The sequence below is a fragment of the Cygnus atratus genome, chromosome 5, assembly GCF_013377495.2.
Source record: "Cygnus atratus isolate AKBS03 ecotype Queensland, Australia chromosome 5, CAtr_DNAZoo_HiC_assembly, whole genome shotgun sequence".
NCBI lineage: Eukaryota > Metazoa > Chordata > Aves > Anseriformes > Anatidae > Cygnus > Cygnus atratus.
Window position 1 is genome coordinate 21,407,535 of NC_066366.1, and position 18,128 is coordinate 21,425,662.

The following is an 18,128-nucleotide window of genomic DNA, read 5'->3' on the forward strand; positions in this document are numbered from 1 at the left end:
AGTAAAAGAAGGAAGACAGAGAAAATAATATAGTGGGAAAGTCTGAGTTTATTAGATGGATATCTGGCTGGATACAACGTACTCTTTTGAATCCCAGCTGATTATTGCATTTGGTTGTCTTTGTATTACCATCAGTTCCAAGAGAGTTTAGAGATGCAGCATAGGACCCTAACCCAACCCTAAACATTCACATGGGCCCCCACAATTAAGTCCCAATGTAATCAGGACTGCAAGACAGTAGAGCTTATACATTCCAGAAGTCCAGTACTTCCTCCCACCACCCCAAAACTTCACAGCACAATGCAAACAGTCTCTGCCCATCCTAAACAAGCCAACCAGTATCAAGACACATAAGGAGATTCTGAGTTAGCCTTCTTGATGTCAGTGCAAGTCTAGGATGGTTTATTAGTTTGGACTTCTTAACTTCCAAACCCCAACTGGCCGTCCGTAGGAATAGCACAGTTGAATTCACTGAATATTGAGCTAACAACACCAATAAAAGTGCTTGGCCCAAGATCAGACATATACAGAGCCATCTGAGTGCATCTGCATTTGTGGCACAGTTAAGATACACCATCAATAACAGATAACCGAGATGAACTCTTTCTGAAAGTTAACTTTGAAATACTTAGGTCTCCCTAGTCACCAGAATATCTTAACTTGTAACTAAGGTCCACTACCAGAAAACATGATGTTGGTCCTGCAAGAGAGAACAAATATTATCAACTCCCTTGTGAAAGCCCAGATTTGCGTCCACATTGCTCAGATAAACAGATGGGGATTTTGACCTCTACCTTGAAAGGGTGAGTTTCAACAACAGTATATCCTCCCTGCAGAATAAAAACATACAAAAGGAAAAAAGAAATTACTACGACACATTTGGCCATGTGTTGGCTTCATCAGTTCTCCTGAACAATATTGAAAAATCTCATCCCATTAGCCTTTGCTGGAAATGTCTCAAAGTTCAAAATAAAGTATCAGTAGTTGTTAACCCTGCTGTTCAAAGAAATAAAAACGGTAAAAATTAATTTTCCACGTTTTTTATCATCTATTTATTTTATTTTTATTATTATTATTTATTCCACCCATTATTTCCCCCCCCCGGTTGAAAACATGAGTTTCAATAAATAAGAAGCTTCTATTCTTTCAAGCCCACACTTTGAACTCTTCTCATGCCAAGATGAATTTTCTACAATGCTCTCAACTTAGAGTAATGCAAAAAGAAGGGGCAAAAAAGAAGAGGAAAAAGAAATTGGAAGCTTCAGCTGGATTGAGGAAATCTAGCAGAACACTGGTAGGAGAGGGGAACTTGACAGGAAGTATAAATAGAGGAAGGAGACAGGAATCAAACAAACAGAAAACCTCTTACTAGACAAAGATTACCAAAACAACCAAAAGCATCTAAACACAGACTGAAAAACACTTTTTCCTATAAAAAAATGTATTCTTTTAATCAGAGACTCCATTCATTTCAAAAACGCAAGAAGCAACAAGGAATGTAATATAAAAGCTATATGTGACAGGCAAAAAGAAATACTCAACAGAAACACAATGATCGGTTGAAGAATGGCCCTGACAAACTTGACCCTCGTACATATCCGCTCATCTTGACAGAGAGATCTGGAACAACTGAAATACAAGCCCATTGGGGGAAAGGAATATGAACAGCCTTGACAGTGTTTCAGAGGAATGCAGGTAAGACTGACGATACCTTATGTGGTGCTTTAGGAATTCAGAGGTGTATACCACCTCTAATTACCACCCTCCTTCAACTCCTGCTCTCAAACTGCGTCAGCGGAGTTGTCACCAAGCACGTTCCCCACAAGCTTCTATTCCTTTTTTCCATACATGTTACTTGATCTTCAATTGCTCATCTGAACCATTAAACGTTTTCTTATTTTAATAAAGATGACTCTAGATTTCTCTTTCTTCTCAGTACTATAAATAAATGCATTCATTAACAATAGGTTGTTCCATTCACTAACATTTGAATAATCATTTACATTTCAGCTCTCTTATGTCTGTTGAATCCTACTTCATTTTTAAACGAATGAATAAGAACTCCCAGCTCTTTAAAGGTTCTTATACGTGTTGTACCTTACGTACAAATTAAATACAGATTATAAACATAGGTACAAACTACATACAGAAACCAGTTAGTGGAACTTAAATCAGCACATTTGTTTGTAGAAGTGAGGGGGATAAGGTATTGTTCAGATTATGTTCAGTTTGTCAATCTGTTGATATACAAATAGCTATTCAGTATTTTCATTAACCTGAAACTACCCACCAACAAATTATAACCATCAACCTTACATCATTAAGTAACAGAAGCGTCAACTGTTTTGAATGTCTTCATACAGGAATGTATACATTATATACATACAGACACATGTATCCTAGGTATAGCATATTACATATGTGTCCTATGTATAGGAAAAAATGCATTCAATACTTTTATTTCCCTTAAGTACGGTTGCTTTTACTATGGGTAATGTTTGTACGTTCTAGAACTTATTAGCCAGCCAGCCCTATTCAAGCAGGGCTGAAATACCAACTACAAAAAGAGAAATTAAGAATTACATCAATGTGTTATTCAAACCAAAAGGAGATGAACTGAAGACTGTGCAAGTAGACAACACGCAACTAAAGGATGACTCTCCTTTCCCAATCTGGGTAAATTTGTTTTGAAACAAGTTTATAAAACTTTAGAGATCTTTTATGTTTACCTTCAGTGTCACCTTTGTTGAATTTCAGGCAAGTCTATACAGTACCAGTAACCCATGTACCATCTTGTTCTATGACTTAGGAACCTACAATTAGAAAAACTTGAATTCAAAGCCTAAGGGCACAGTTGAGAGAACTCAGGAGTTCAAGATGACCCAACAGGCCCTTATCACTTCGCATGGTTTATCACTACTGTTTCACCTCTCGTTATGAAAAGTCTTCATACGTAGTTGAGAAGACTGGACGGGGACCTGATGTTAAAACCTTCTAAATACTAGCATATTGGTATCTCCTAACATCTATGACAACACAGTGGAGGACTGTGCAGATACACCTAATCTGCTAGTGAAGGATGAACAGTACCACTACACCAGTGTGTAATCCCCTCCACCTCAGTTTACTCTGATCTCAAAAAAGCAGGCTGTCCCAGGACAGCACTGCACTGTTACAAGTACGTTATTTCAAAGCTGCCTGCTCAATTGGCACACACTTGGCGCAAACGGTTCCTAAATTGAAGGCCTCTGTACCTGTATGGATTTTCAGTGGCTGCAATGAGACTTCACAGAGGTTGAGGGCTGTTAGGGGGACTTAATTAGAAGATTACACAACTGCCCAAATACTCCTTGCCAAGTGTTATAAAGCATACAAGTAAAAAATTTGGGGAAAAAAAGCAAAACAAACTATGCTTTTTGCAACAAAAAGCTTAAATGTTACTTACATAATACCAGGTGGGGGTGGGGGGGAAGAGGGAGAGTATCAAAGCACGTTTCTTTGAGGTCTTGAAATAAAACTTTGTAATCTGTCAGGTTTTATTGCTGCCAGCTGAATGCAACTCAAAAAATACATTAGCATATAAATATTTATACATCTACTACAAAACAATAAAAACACAACAGACTGCACAAAAAGAAGAAAAACCTTACCTGCTGCTGTTGATTTCCCAACTCCCCCTTTTCCAGAAGCCACAACCAGCACCTGCTTAACTCCTTCTATGGGCTTTTGTTTTGGCAGCCCTCGTGACAGGATCCGGGCACGTTTGTCTTGTAGCACCTCATCCCTGGAGCTTGAGGACTAATAAAAAAGAAAACAAGGACACACACATGCACCAAAGTGCTGCAGTTGTGGTACCAAACCTGCAGTTTTTGCAGAGAAAGTTAGCAAGCATGAACCAACCTGTGCTCCCAGATAATTTCATTACTGGTGCAAAAAGACTTCTTGCACACAGACTCTCCCTAAAGGAGCCTGGCTCACAGCCAGGCTGGCTTGAAAGCTCCTGGCCTATTTAAAAACGACCCCAGAGGGCATTTTGTTTAGAAACTGTTAAATGTGATTGAACTTAAACCTTAAAAAGAAAAAAAAAATCAGGGTTTGCAGTAAACTACACCAAAACCCTGTTCAATAATTTGGAGAGTTTTGAAAATCAGCTTCAGATTATTTGATTTTCGAGGTCCTCAGGGCAATCAGCCTTTCCCTGAATATCCCTGCAGCCAAAACCGCGACCCACACACCTGCCTGTACGTGCTGTTACTCCACCACAAGCAGCACACCCGGCGGCCAGAGGCCACCTGCGTTTTCCTCACCGGGTCACGAAAACGAGAGCCACCGTGCCGGGACCCAGCGGCCTTTCACCTGGCAGCACCGCAGGCACACCGAGCAGAGCTGGCAGCACAGAAGGAGAGCTGCCGGGAGCACAGGAGCCCGCCAGCACCCGCCGCTTCCCGCAGCTGGGGCTGTGCCGGCGGCTCCACAACACCGCTCTTGCTGCCCGGTGCTCCGATTTAGGGGCACCGCCCCGTCTGCCCCCCTCGCTCCGGGAGCCCCCACACTCCGCGGCAGCCCCCAGCTTGCGCCGGCCGGGGCTTCACAGCAGCGCCCGGCGGGTCTCACCCAGCTCCGCTCCCCGGCGCGCCGGGCAGCGCGGCGGGGCGCCCTCAGCCCTGAAGCAGGCGGGCCCGCTCCCCAAGCTGAGCCGCTGGGCGGGGAGCTCCCGCTTCACTCACCGCAGAGCCGGAGGACGAAGCGGCGCAAGCCCCGCGGCATGGGACGCGGCCAGCGCGCAGCACCCGGCACCAGGCGGCGGCCATGGGGCTGCTGCCGCCTCCCCGCCGGGCGCGCTGAGATGGCGCCGTCGCGCCGCGCCTCGGCCCGCCCCCAGCGCCTGGCACGGCGCGGAATGGCCGCCTCCCCCCCGAGGCCTCCTCACAGACTACCCCGGGAGGGGAACAGACCCCTCAGGGGGTCCCGGGTGGTCCCCGCTGACAGCCCGCCGTGGTTACAAACGGCACGGAAGGGAACGTCGCCTCGGCCTGGCTGGGCCGAGCCGGGGTGCCCCGGCGAGCTGCTGCAGCCCGCCTCGCAGGGGTTGGGGTTTGGGGGGATTTGATTTGTTTTTTCTTTTTACACCTACGGCGTTTCTTCAGTTTGTCAGTAGTTTTTCCAAGTCCGATATTCATCTCCAAAGTGGCTGGCCAAGATCTTGGTCCCTCCATGGTTTCCGTCGTCATCAAATACAACAACAATGTTCCAGCTAAGCATTTGTGTCATTAGTTAAAAGAACAAATAGACGTTTAGCCAGGACCAGTACCACTTACTTGTCTTAGTAATATTAATTCAGAAGCACTGCTAATTGTTCTCCTTAGGGTTTTGGTTTTCCAACCAGCATACACCTATCCTACAGCTTTCACCAAAACCACATTTCTGTTCCTTACATCACAGGAGTTTTGTTTAAAGCTTTAAGATGAGCAGCAGCAACTGCTTCTCTCCCGTCTACAAGGCTCATAACCATGTTGTAGAAGGAAATGCGATGGGTTTGATGCAATTTGTTCTCAACGATTCCATGAATCGTCCTTATTCATCTAGGTGGTAGTATTGAAATAATTCAGACCTCGGCAGTTTCAGGCCATTAGTTCTCAAAGGTAAAATACAGTGTAGTGTCCTTTCTTGGTATCTGTTGTAATATGTAACGGATCAGGGGATCTTACATCAGGTTAAAATGTTATTACAATAAACACTGCCTCCCTTTCACACTGGGCAGAATTTTCATCACTCATTTAATATTATTTTTGGCTTGTATTATTAAAAGCACTAATCAGGCATTTTGCTAAAGGCCACCATTTTCAAAGGCTTCTTCCAGTGCTCAGCAGCCAGAGAAAAATTACAATGATAAAAATACAATTTTTGCTATCCTTTAAGTGATTCTCATTCAGCCTTTCATTTTTGCTGTAACCATTTGAGCATATTTTGCATAGCTAGCACACATACTTGAAGAGGTCAAATTGTTTCCCAGTAATTCACCCTAGTGCCGAACCAAAATGCAAAAGAATACTGAAAACCAATGAGTCACTTAATTTTGAAACTATATTAAAGATCTACCTCAAGGGCCTTTTCTTCACTGCCCTGGGAAACCATGTTACCTTTTTCCTTGCAAGAAATATGCATAGTTATTTTTCCTACCTTGAGCGGTTAGAGGCAGTGTTAAAGTGCAAAATACTATGCATATCGCAGAAAAGAAATCATCAATGCAGGATCACTGGTAGGCATACAGTTTACCTATCCATCCCTATAAAGTCTATACTAAGGAAAAAAAAAAAAAGAGCAAAAAATCCATAGTATACTCTTTGGTTCTGAGAATAGCTCTAACACCAACTGCAACAGTCCTCACTTTTTTTTTCTTTTGAAAACTCTGATCGAGCACAAAATAAAATTGATTTTTAGAAAAGTAAGCTGAAAGTTTTCCAAACGGCCACCTAAGAAAGAACGGTTTTCAGTATCTTTATTAATTTCTTTTCTTTTAGCACCGCTTTGGCAATAGCACAGGAGCTAACATGGCAGTAGGTTGTCTTGAATATGAAATGAAGAAATGGCCATGAGAAAGAGATTAAATTTGCTCTGAAATAAAGAAGCATCTCCAAAATACCATAATTGCTTTTGGCTTTCTATTTAAGTTTTAACACTTTAAAGTAACGGTGTACCTTGTTTGTGTGACATCATCCATTACAGTTCACCTACAGTGCTAAAATATGAGTCCAGGGAAAATGCAACCAAAAATTAACAAAGATCTTACTGCCAGACATGAGTCTTTATGGAAACCACAGACAATCTCTGTATTTTTCCAAAATTCCATGTTGGATTTTTCAATAGTTCAACAAAATGAAAAACACAATATTTATTTTTTTATGCAAATTGATAACCTGTTCTTTAGGCGTAAGTAAACATTTCAAGCTACAGCTGCCCTCGTGTCATTCTCAGACTCATTCCCCTGTGGGATGATGACAACAGGCAAGCTGTAAAAAAAAAAAAAAAAAAAAGAAACAACTACCAATGTGAGTTCTTTCCTTGATCGTTGCTCTGCTCCTCATACAAGTTAAAGAAACTTTTTTGCTAATTTACTTTTTGCTAATTTACTTGATACCAAACCACATGATCTCATCCAGCATTGGCTTGGTATGTTTGAGGAGAGTCCTTGTCACTCATGCTATTTCCCCTATTTCTTTCATTAGAATTTCTCTTTGTGCGTCTTCTTCCTGCCAGGCTTAGGTATCAGGGCCTGCAACTGACATTGGGGCAGTTATGCCCACGCACTGCAAAGTTAATTTCACCCAAGGGATTTAAACGGATTCTGATTTCAAATATGTGTGTAAACAAAGTGAGGTTTACCTGTGGTAATATATGGGATAGTACCTTATTTAAGAAGCAATGTTTTGTTCGCAATAATTAGTAATACTTGAAACTGCAACATACTGACAAGCACAATGAAATCATAGAAGAAACAGTAAGAATTTATTAATTTTTCTTTATCATGTGCATTAATATTTCTAGTAAATATAAGACCACAAAACTAGTTTGATTGTATGTGAATGCTTTGCCAAACTTTTAACTGAAAAAGAAATTAAGTTTAGTCCTGGTTTGCAAAATGAGGAAGAAGGTCTGGCCGAATTGAGCCCAATTTAGTTTGCGTATTACTTTTGTACATTGTAATCAGTGCAGTCCTTCACAGTCAAGAGGAGATGAAAACCTTATTTAAATTATAGCTACATTTTTCTGAAGCCAGTCATCAAGTTCTTCAGGTTAATATTGTGCGCTATAGTAACAGCCACATCGCAGGGAAAATGCAACTGATATTACAACAATTTTTCCAGCCTTGAGCAAGTAGTGCAGAAAATTATGAGATTTGTTGAATACACCCTTCAGTAACAAAAGCACATAATTTTTCCTAGGTGTATATACTCCTTGCATGAATGTAACTATCTCCAATTAATGATATTTTCATACTTAAAGAGGAAAACAAAGGCTTTGATGACTTTTTCTTCAAAAAGTTTTCCTATTCTTTGCCACGTTTTCCAAACATTGAAGGAAAGCTGACACTTTCCCCCTTCCCTCCTCTTCCCTATGCTTCCCTTCCCTTCTTCTTTCCACCCTTTCTTTCTTCTCTGTCCTCCCTTGCCTTCCTTCCTTCCTTTCCTTCCTTTTTTCAGTAGTGCCGATAAAGTGCAACTGAAGTGGTAGAAGGCATCCTTTTGTATTAGACATCATGCACAAATAGAATTAAAATGTTCGCTACCCTCAAGTTTCAGTAAACCACCTGACACCGCTGCTCTCACTGAGTCTTAATGGCATTCAGGCACAATTTCAGTTTCTGAAATCATTTTAATTCTGCTCTTCATTCATTTTCTCAATAATAAACTTGTGTTTTACAGGAAGTATTTCTGTTAACATCAGAACCCAGAGCTTAAATTAGTTCTGTACAGCAAATTAATCCAATTTGAACAATGAGGCTAATTGAGAAATTACATCAACTTTTAGTGGGTTTTGTATTTACTAATTATTTTTAAAGTCTGGCTCATGTTCCAAACCAATTCAGTTTTGGTCTGTGGCCATTAAACACTTATCTCATCATTCCCAGTACATTAGCAGCGCAAGACGTTTCAAAAGGGTACCAATGTACTTTGGGTGTATATAGACCACTTACACAATTATGCCAGTAGCAACCTGTTCCAGATTGTTTCAGCGTGCAGGGGCCAATCTCAGCTGAAAATAAATGTGCTCCAAGAATGCTTTTTACATTGTTTTGAAGCACTCCATGTAAAAATATGAGGCACTCCACAACTGTGAAGGCAGAGCAGCTGATTCTTGGAATGCTTGTTTCTCTCGTTAATCCGCAACCATGAAGGAAAGCAATTCTTCTTCACGGTTTTGCATTCAGCCAGAGGCAGGTCCATGAATATAATCTAAAGTTCCTGATCTCTGATCTTCTGTGCTCAAGTGTTACTATTACTTATTCAAAATTAAAAAAAAAAAAAAAAAGATAGTTCCTCAGATTTTTAATTACACTAACATCTTCTAATGCCAAACAGCAGGTTTCTTTAGGCAGAACAGAGCTGACATTCCTTGCATAGACAGTTAAGATAGGCGTGTTTATAACTTGCCTGTTTTCTCCTTTATAGCAAGCTTAGACCAAGGAAAATACAGCCTAAACCAAAGCACCTTTGAAGTTTAATGTATACAAGAAGCCAGTTCCTCTTGGTTCACAAAATATATTTTTGATTTCTTTTCCATCCCAGCTCCCAGGGCATAAGGAGAAGAGGGACTCGGTCCAGTTTCCTACAACAAAGTTAAGTAGGTCTCTCGTTGTAATGGACTCAGACATAGACAATTTTCTAGTGAATCAATCATGAAAGCTCCTGGCCTATGGATCTTGAAAGTAAGGTCTAAAAATCAACTCTCACAGAAATAAATTTAATTTATATTCTTCTAATTACTGCCACTACAGGACTGCACTGTACCCTTTAAAATACCAATTTAATCAAGCTTTGGAATGAGGAAATATAACAGTATTACAGGAAATAGAGGGACTATTGATAGAAAATACAAAATTGTTTTGACACTAAGTGATTATTGAATTCAGTGCTTGGCATATTAGCTGACACTTAGGACTTACGAAAGCCATTAGTGAAAGGAGGTTTCATTGGCTTCAGCTGTTCTGTCTGATCTCTGTCTTGCTCTGTCACCTACTGAGTCACGGTCATACCCGTAGTCATGGATAACTGGCATTTAAAGGATAGCAAGGTCAGTTGTATAATTGTATTTTCCTTACTTAGGCACTTTAATTAGGTACATATTCACATTTATTCTGCATGATAGTTTTCTAGTGCTAATTATCAGAAGTTTTACTAGATATTAAACTAAACATTTTACTTTTTTAATGTCCCGTAATACCTATATATGGATCCAATGGTAGAGCATGCAGACCACTAAAATGTCTATTATTACAGATGCTATCACCGTCCCTTTCACACATTTAACATTCTGTCCATTACAGTACTTAGATTTCATTTATCTAAGTTGCTTTCAAAATGTATCAAGCAATATCCTCTAATACTATCTTTTGAATTACATTATGCAATCTGACCTTTCGGAACAGAACATCTTTCCTCTTTGCTCTTGTATCAAAGAATATTGCAGAAATATTGTTTCTCCTAGAGACAGGATGCTGTTGATTCAGTTGAACTGGACATGGTGAAATCCCATCTGAAATCCTGTATATCTACTTCTGATCTCCCATATTCAAGATGAATTTAGACCAGGAGTAGACTAGCAAAGAGACAGGCTGCTGTGATAATCAGGGGAATTAAAATCCTATTATAAAAAGCCTATCATATAAGCATTAAAAATGATTTTTTTCTTTAGTACAGCAAACTTTGAAAGGTTCTGTAATGGCTAATAATACACATACACACATATAGGTATAAAAATGTTTATATAAGAGGGCTCAGCACTATATTCTAGACAGAATGACAGAAAAAGAAATGGATATTAATCCATCTATTCTTGAAATTGAATGTTATTTTTAGCCACTCAGAGCAATGATGTCTGGACCATCCTCTTAATAGCGGTGAGGGAAGCAACCAAACTAGTTTCAAGTCATACCCCAATGAACACGTGCCTATACCAGTAGGGATCAGGCAGTTCTGCATTTGCTACCACCATCCAAGACCAACTCGGAGCAAAATGGCTTGAGATATTTTCATCATCAGGACAGCTCCAACTGTCCATATACAATTACTACAGTGCTTGAACTTCTGGCCCATTCAGTAACTTTTCAGTTCCCCACAAAACTTCCTGTGTTTCTCAGACCTTCAGGGCTGCTACTCAAGGCTTTTTGCTCTGCTCCACCTAAGGGAAGAGATCAGCCTCATCCCCACACACGCAGCGACAGACAAAATGCATCAGGGAGATGAAGCAAAGCCATGTCCTGCAGTGCTGCTGCTGAGAAACTCCAAACTCCAAGTGAAAGTAGTAAGTTCTGTCAGCCTAAACCTTATCTATGGCCTCGGCCAGATTTTTTTTTATTTATTTTTCAGCTCCTCTAATGTTGCCATGTACTGACAAGCAATTGTATTTCACTCTTCAGATGCTTGTACTTGAATGGGAGCAATACAGTCTTTGACAGTCTGTTCTGTGTAACTCAAACTTTGCTATTATTGCCAAAAAGCACAGAATGTTTTTTATGACAAAAGTTAAATAAGGCCTTACAAGGTAAACAGAATGTAATATGGATTTTTATTACTTTTTTTATAATAAGTCACTTTCTCTCTCCTTGGTATTTTTCCTGTTACTTCACGCTGGTGCTGTGACAGTATCCAAAGCCCAGTCAGAATCAAGTCAAAATCAGGTACCTGTGCATTTCAAATGGCTTGGGAAACACAATCCCTTCCCCAAAGGGCTCTCCTCGTTCATGCTCCATGCTTATTTTGGACAGACAGGACTGATAAAGCATAATAGACAAAACACGTCAGAAGTACCAAACAACTGTATCAAAGATGCTCTGATTTCATGGAAAAAAGTAGTCTCAAATATCCCTCACGCCCCATTCTGACCCTCAGTTACTACTACCTCTCAACATGTCAAATATCAGCACCTCAAAATTGCCTCCCTGGTACCAGCAGTGCTGTATAGAATAGGCAAATTGCATGGGATGGTATTGCCCAGCGATCCAGAGTACACAACAGTTTAAAAGCTGATACAGTCCTGGCTCAGCAACTTGTACCCTTTACTTCTGCACCCTTTCACATCCCCACATAGGGGTAAACATGCTTTCAGCTCTGAGCTCCCAGACATAATCTGTATTGCCAGTCTCACCAAACTACTGAAATCACTGACGGAGAGATTCAGTTTAAGACTTGTAAAGACAGGTATGAAGACATTTGAAATAGTTGTCTAAGCACAGGCATCTACTTATGTAGCTGATGGTATTTAGAGAACTCTTCAGCTGACTGATGACCGTAGCTACATCTACAGTGCTAAATTAAATGTGCCTGGGATTGTTCTCTGCCACTGATGCCAGTCAGCACAGAAACCCCATGTTCATCTTAAAAAAATTATCTCACTGTCCAAAGCAGTGTGGCATCATGCAACCAACCTCTTGAAGATGGGCCCTGGCCAACCTCAGTTGCTAAATTGGGACCAGAAATTTTTTAGCAGTGAGTTAACCCTGGCCAAAAGTGTGACAGGAACCATTAAAAGCAAAGATGAGTTACAGTGTTCAAGAATATTTCCTGCTATTGATGAACTTCTAGATGTAGCCTAGAGATTTACCTGAAGGTGAGCTGAGTCCTTCTCTAAGCCTCAGAGTGAATTAGATGCATTTTCTGTGACAGGAGCTAAAACACCTCATATTTGCACTACAATTTATTTGTGGGCACCAAAATGAAGTTGCTTTAATCTGGACATGAATCTCACTCAGATTGTCACTATGAAGAAACGATTATTTTTTGCCCTATGGGCAACAGAGTATCCAGGGAAAGATTAAATATCTTTAATTGATATTAAAATATACCAAGTTACAGAGTGATTGTTTTACCCTGTTACTCATATACATATAAGCCTCCAGCAGTTCCAAAAATTATCTGTGAAATTAAAAGCTCTTTTAGAAAAAAATTATACCAAATACCATTTTTTTCCATCCTGTTAAAACATCAAATATTGAAGATAAAGTGTTTTCCTTCCACTCTGTAGCAGCTATTTAGCATCTATTGTAGAAGAAAGAAAGTGTGACCCTTTGGCAGCTTAAAAAAATCAAAGATTATATGAAAAATGTCCTTTTCATCATTGCAGTGTTTCTGAGGTATCAAATAGTAAAGAAATCATCTCATCCTCAATGAGTTCAGAAACATGCATTGAAAAAATCTATGCTTTAAGGAAATGTGAAAATTAAATATTAAAAAACAATTCTTGACACTGGAAGGTCTTTGAAATATGTTAAGCCACACCGGAATTCATAGCAGGAAGCCACATTATTTCTTGACACATGGTCTATTATCTTATTTGACTCAATGAATATTCGTTAGAATTTACAGTCTTCTATTATTTACCTCCTTTTTTTTTTCCACAAGACCTGAGGGGAAACAAGATCACCTGCTACTTATGTTGGTTAAAATCATGAAAGGACTATATACAGTATTGCATTAACTGAGACAAATCATTAAAAATGAAAGGCTGATTGTAGATGAAAGTTGTACAGTTACTACATCTGCCTTTTGTTCTCTTTTAATGGAATGAGTTTCCAAAATACAATTTTAAGACAAGGCTGTAGACCAACATTACTGTATCTTCATGTGACGCCATGTTATGGCAAAAAGAGATACCTGTTTGTTTTGTAATGCAATGATTTTCCACTGAAGAGAATTAAATGCCGAAATTTGTCAGCCTTGCTCGGCTTACTGAGCTTTGGCAATCTTGTTGAATGATGCTGAAAAAGAGGTGGTTGTGTTCTGGAAACAACAGCTTCAGCAACTGATAAATGACAGACCAAGCATATAATTAGTGCCTCCTCAGACTTTCCCAGTTTTTATCATGATGCATGGCAAATAGCACTTGGGATGACTTCAGAGGTTTGTTATTCAGAGAATTTCCTAATGACCTATCATTTGTGTGCATGCTTTCCTGACTAGCTAAGGATCAGTATGCCTGAGGAGAAAAAATGATAGGAGCTGTGGCTCAAGGAGAAAAAGCTTTTGGCCTGAAGCTGTGGTAAGAGTTTTATTTGAAAGCCATACATATAAATGCAAAAAAAAATAAAAAAAAGACATACAGCCTGATTATGCCAGCACACTCAACAGTAACTGGAGGCAAGGAGTCCTTCAGGTACATAGAGAATAATAAATGACCTTTCACAATGTTTGTCAAAGGAGTAAAAAGAGCCATGACTCAATTCATCTATTTTTTTTTAATAATAACATAAGGTTTTATGCCAATACTCTGGTAATTTTATACATGGCATCTGTTGAAAACATGCAAAATTCAAGTTCCAGCTCGTAAAAGATGTTCATGTATTTTTTCTATACGAATATCCTCAAACTACCACCAAACTCTCACTGAAAATGAGAGAAATGGCATTATTTTTGGTATTATGGTATTAAAATGCACCTCTCTAGTAGCAATTGCTATTGCAAAAGCATTTATGAGGTGAAGAGAGGTAACATAGCAGCACCTTGCAGGGGAACAGATTTTAATTCCTTCATATGGCACAGCTAGAGGATGGTATCCAGCGTAATGTGGACCAATAATAAAGGGGCTGTGGAGCACAGCACAAACACTTGGAGTCACCTGGGGTCTGCACTGAACCATCCCTGAATGCAGGACATCAAAATTGCAGGACCTACGTGGCCAGAATTTCCATATGGGGCACAAGAAACTGAAGCCGAGTTATACTGATCACAGATGGCCTGAGTGGAAATACTGAGCTTGTTCAGCGATAACTAATGGCCTGCACAGTTGCAGACTCTTTTTCAGCACTCGTACTCCTTCCAGTTGGTCTGGGCCCTATGATTGCAGAGCTAGCCTTTCATGGCTGGGTGGGTGCTTATTCCTTCAGCGCTGCTGGAGGTGTCTCTGCCACTGTGGAAAGGCTCATTGGTTCAATTACTGTCCTACATCCAAGTTGTTTCCATGCACTCATGCTAAGCAGAACCCCAGATACCAAGTTCAGGGACTGGGAGAGCAAGTGCAAAGACATATGAATATGCCCACAGGGATCAGTCTCTACCATTCCTAAACCAGAGCAGAAAACTGCTCACCTTTGTGCGACTCCTTCCAGAGACAGTTGGGTAGCTCCACATCCAGAATTCCAGAATTGCGAGGGCTATGTTAAAACCCGGGGTTGGCTCTGTACAACACAAGTTCAGGACAGGTATCTTATTAGATCAGCTCAGTTCTGTGAAAAAAAAAAATACTGTACTGCTTCTAACCAGTAGGTGTTAAAATTAGACCGCATGGTACACACGTAAGTAGGCTACCCCCACTGCTCTGTATCCTGCTTCAATGGAATCAACAGAAGTCCCTTTAAAATTAATGTCTGTCAGTCATGCAGAGACAAATGTTTGGTGCAGTAGACACCCAAACAGGTAAAAGTACAATAGTTAAATATCACAGGCAAATGAATACGCATGGCACATGTAGAGAAAGAAACCATGATTAATAATGTTCCTACTTCCTTTAGGTAATCATGGTAAGCAAGCAAATATACTTTAAACATGAATCTCACTTTACAAGTTATTTTTTATTATATTCTGTATCTCATGTGATGAAGATTTGCCATTTCATTGCTGCAAATTTCACTTTCCTGGTCATCTGTGATGATGAAAGTCTTCTAACAGCAACCTTTACTAGCTGTCACAGCAGAATCCATCAGTTCTGTCTCAACATTCACAGCAGTAGAAGCATCCACCTGTGATTCCTTACTAAATGTTTCTAAGTAATTTAAGTAAGTACTCTTTCTTTCCCTATGCATGCCCTGCTACTTTTTTTTTTTCTTCTCTCTGTACGTGTGCGAAGAGAGAGTTCCACGTTGGACAATGGATAAAATGGAACATTTAAATATAATTCTTCCCTTGACACTCTGTGTCCTTTCAGCTATGTCTGTCCCACAAGAGGTAATTCTACCAAGATATAACCTATCTTGTATCTTTGCTATCTAAGTACCAGGCTGCAGCTTTATATAGTTTCTCTTCAAGACAGATGACACTACCTAGGGACACTCTGTTGATGTGATAGCTGCTTGAAAAACCTTTGATTAGGGTTTCAAACACCATAGAGAGAGGAACAACTTCTAAGACACATCTTGTCTCTTCAAAGGTCCAGTCAGCTACTGCCCCTGCCAAGTGGCATGTAACACCGAAGTTATTACTAACAAAAAAAATCATCCCTAGGGAAGAATACAAGACAATTTGAGATCATTTTGGTCCTGAAAGACCTCTAGCATTTCATTGTCTGATAAACAGGAGAAACCTGAGTACCAGCAGAGGCAGAGCTCCCAGCACCGCCCCCTCTCTTCACAAAATAAGACATTCCATTAAATGCACATGAAATATGTATGACCATTAACACTAAGGATAAGGAAAAATGCATGTCCACTGAAGTTTGTGATAACTGGTTCGTACTGCCATCTGCCCCTCTTGGACAGAACTGATGTGAAAATAACAAGAAATGTCTTCTGGACACAGCCAGTCTCAAAATACATACTTCTCTGCTGCAGGTAGGAAAAGTAGGGAATATACAATAAATACTTTGGGACTGCTATCAAATCCAAAAAATGCATGAAAATGTCTTTGATATAATAACTGATATATTCTCTAGATGTCCAGATGTTTGTTTCTGTAAAAAAAATAATAATCCAAATTTAATCCAAACTTCAAAATTTAACCACTATATATTTACCCCACTCTTTGGCTTACAAACGAGATCTTCCACCTAACTATGGCCCAACAAGATTCAAGAAATGCAAGGTGTGTTACAACAAAATGAGTTTGTTTTTCCAAGGAAAATCTGACATAATCAGATCAAGAATTACACAAACAATGATGGCATACTATTTTTTCTATGCACTGGTTCACAAGCATATTTTTTAAAACTTACATATGAATAAATGTTCTGCATCGAAGCCTGGCATAAATAATGGTATCACAACCAAGAACAATTAATATCCTTGTATCTTAATATCCCTTTATGTTCTTCTTATATAATTTGCTCATAGACTGTAATAATATCTATTTTCCTTAGCAATCGATTTATATCACAAATATATATGAAAAAAAATCATTTTAAATGGTTTTCTACCTCATTACGTTCTTCTTAATGAGTCTGGGGAAACAGCTTTAGAGTAAATGAGCAGAAGGCATTTTAAATAAAATTAGCTGCGTTTAAATAAAAATAGCTCATACTTAACAATACCCTACAGCTAGCAAAAATTAGCTAGTTTATCCACTAACCACCTAGTGAGATTTCCTCTTCTTTCATAAAGGTTTGCTTTAGAACAAGCAACCTCACAGAACCCTAATGCAAAAGAGACCGTTATTTTAAAATAACATTAGTTGAATATGCCCTATGTGTAACAATGGCTATTTAATGAGTGCATATTGCCCCTTGCTGTGCAACAGTTAACTGCAGTAATCTTACTTGATGATTGAGGCCAGGTAATAAAATTTGGTTTCTTACCGATGTTGCTATGTTTTACCTTAAAAAAAAAATTGAAAATAAAATCTTCAGTCTTAAAATGAATTCAGAGGAACTGCATCCTGCATCACTCTGTCCTGACGTTGCTTGAGCCAGGGTTATTCGAAACCTGTCTGTCAGAATTCACAGATGGGAGGAAGGCAGAACTTCTGATTTAGCAGCTGTTCGATGAATGTCACGACATGTAGCCAGAAACCTGAAGGATAATAGAAAAAACAGTTGCAATACTCTTTTCTAATTTGTGCTCATTTCAGAGCTGTGCATTTTTCTTTGGGTCCTAATTCTGGACCCTACCTACACAGCCCCCTTTTGTATAACTGTGTTTTTTTCTGTTCCCTCTGCTCTGAAACAGCGTTGCTGAAAAGTAGGGCTCCAGCGTGGGACCTCTATCAACTCAAATAGTGACAAGCAGTATTTAGACCGGTAAGCCGTGGCCTTTCGTTCTCATGCGGAAACTACACAGCATGCTACTCTTACCCCAAGCACGCCACGTTCCCCCACAAGATAAGCAGATTTTTTTATTTCTCATCCACTCAAACGAAACAAAACAACAACAAGCAGCTTCCTGCCAGCTGTAGGGCACTGCTAAGCACGAGCTGCAATACTTGGTTCTGAAGCTGTACCCTTGCATTCTCGCTACCTGTCCCCTCTTTAGGGAGAACTGACAAACCACAAGCCCTATTTTCCCTTTTGTAAAGGGCAGAGCACTCACTGACCCTCTCTTCGATTTGTAGCAAGGCGGTGGGCGGTGGGTTTACGCGAACAAGCAACTCGAGGAGCAGCGACCCGAGCGCCCCGGGAGCAGCCGCCCCTCACCCTGCGACAGGGCCCAGGCGTCGCTCACCCGGAAAAGGAACGCAGCCGCCGCTGCCGGGGCCCGCCGCAGCCCGGCC

General features: G+C 40.0%; 1 protein-coding gene across 11 annotated transcripts in view; it reads right to left on the reverse strand.

Moving 5' to 3' along the window:
• NUBPL (NUBP iron-sulfur cluster assembly factor, mitochondrial) overlaps nt 1–18,125 on the reverse strand; it is a 103,173-nt gene extending 85,048 nt beyond the window's left edge. Inside the window, exons 1-4 of one of the 11 annotated variants that reach the window (XM_050710840.1) lie at nt 18,052–18,125; nt 17,237–17,431; nt 14,802–14,938; nt 3,651–3,798 (exon numbers count right to left, since the gene is read on the reverse strand). In XM_050710840.1, the coding sequence (XP_050566797.1) occupies nt 3,651–3,798; nt 14,802–14,843 (190 nt within the window). In that variant the 5' untranslated portion in view covers nt 14,844–14,938; nt 17,237–17,431; nt 18,052–18,125. Of the gene's footprint in view, nt 1–3,650; nt 3,799–4,727; nt 4,901–14,801; nt 17,432–17,529; nt 17,733–17,951 lie in introns of those variants that run through there. The other 10 variants (XM_050710841.1, XM_035552105.2, XM_035552103.2 and 7 more) reach the window with 10 other exon arrangements.
• Nucleotides 18,126–18,128: the final 3 nt, after the last annotated feature.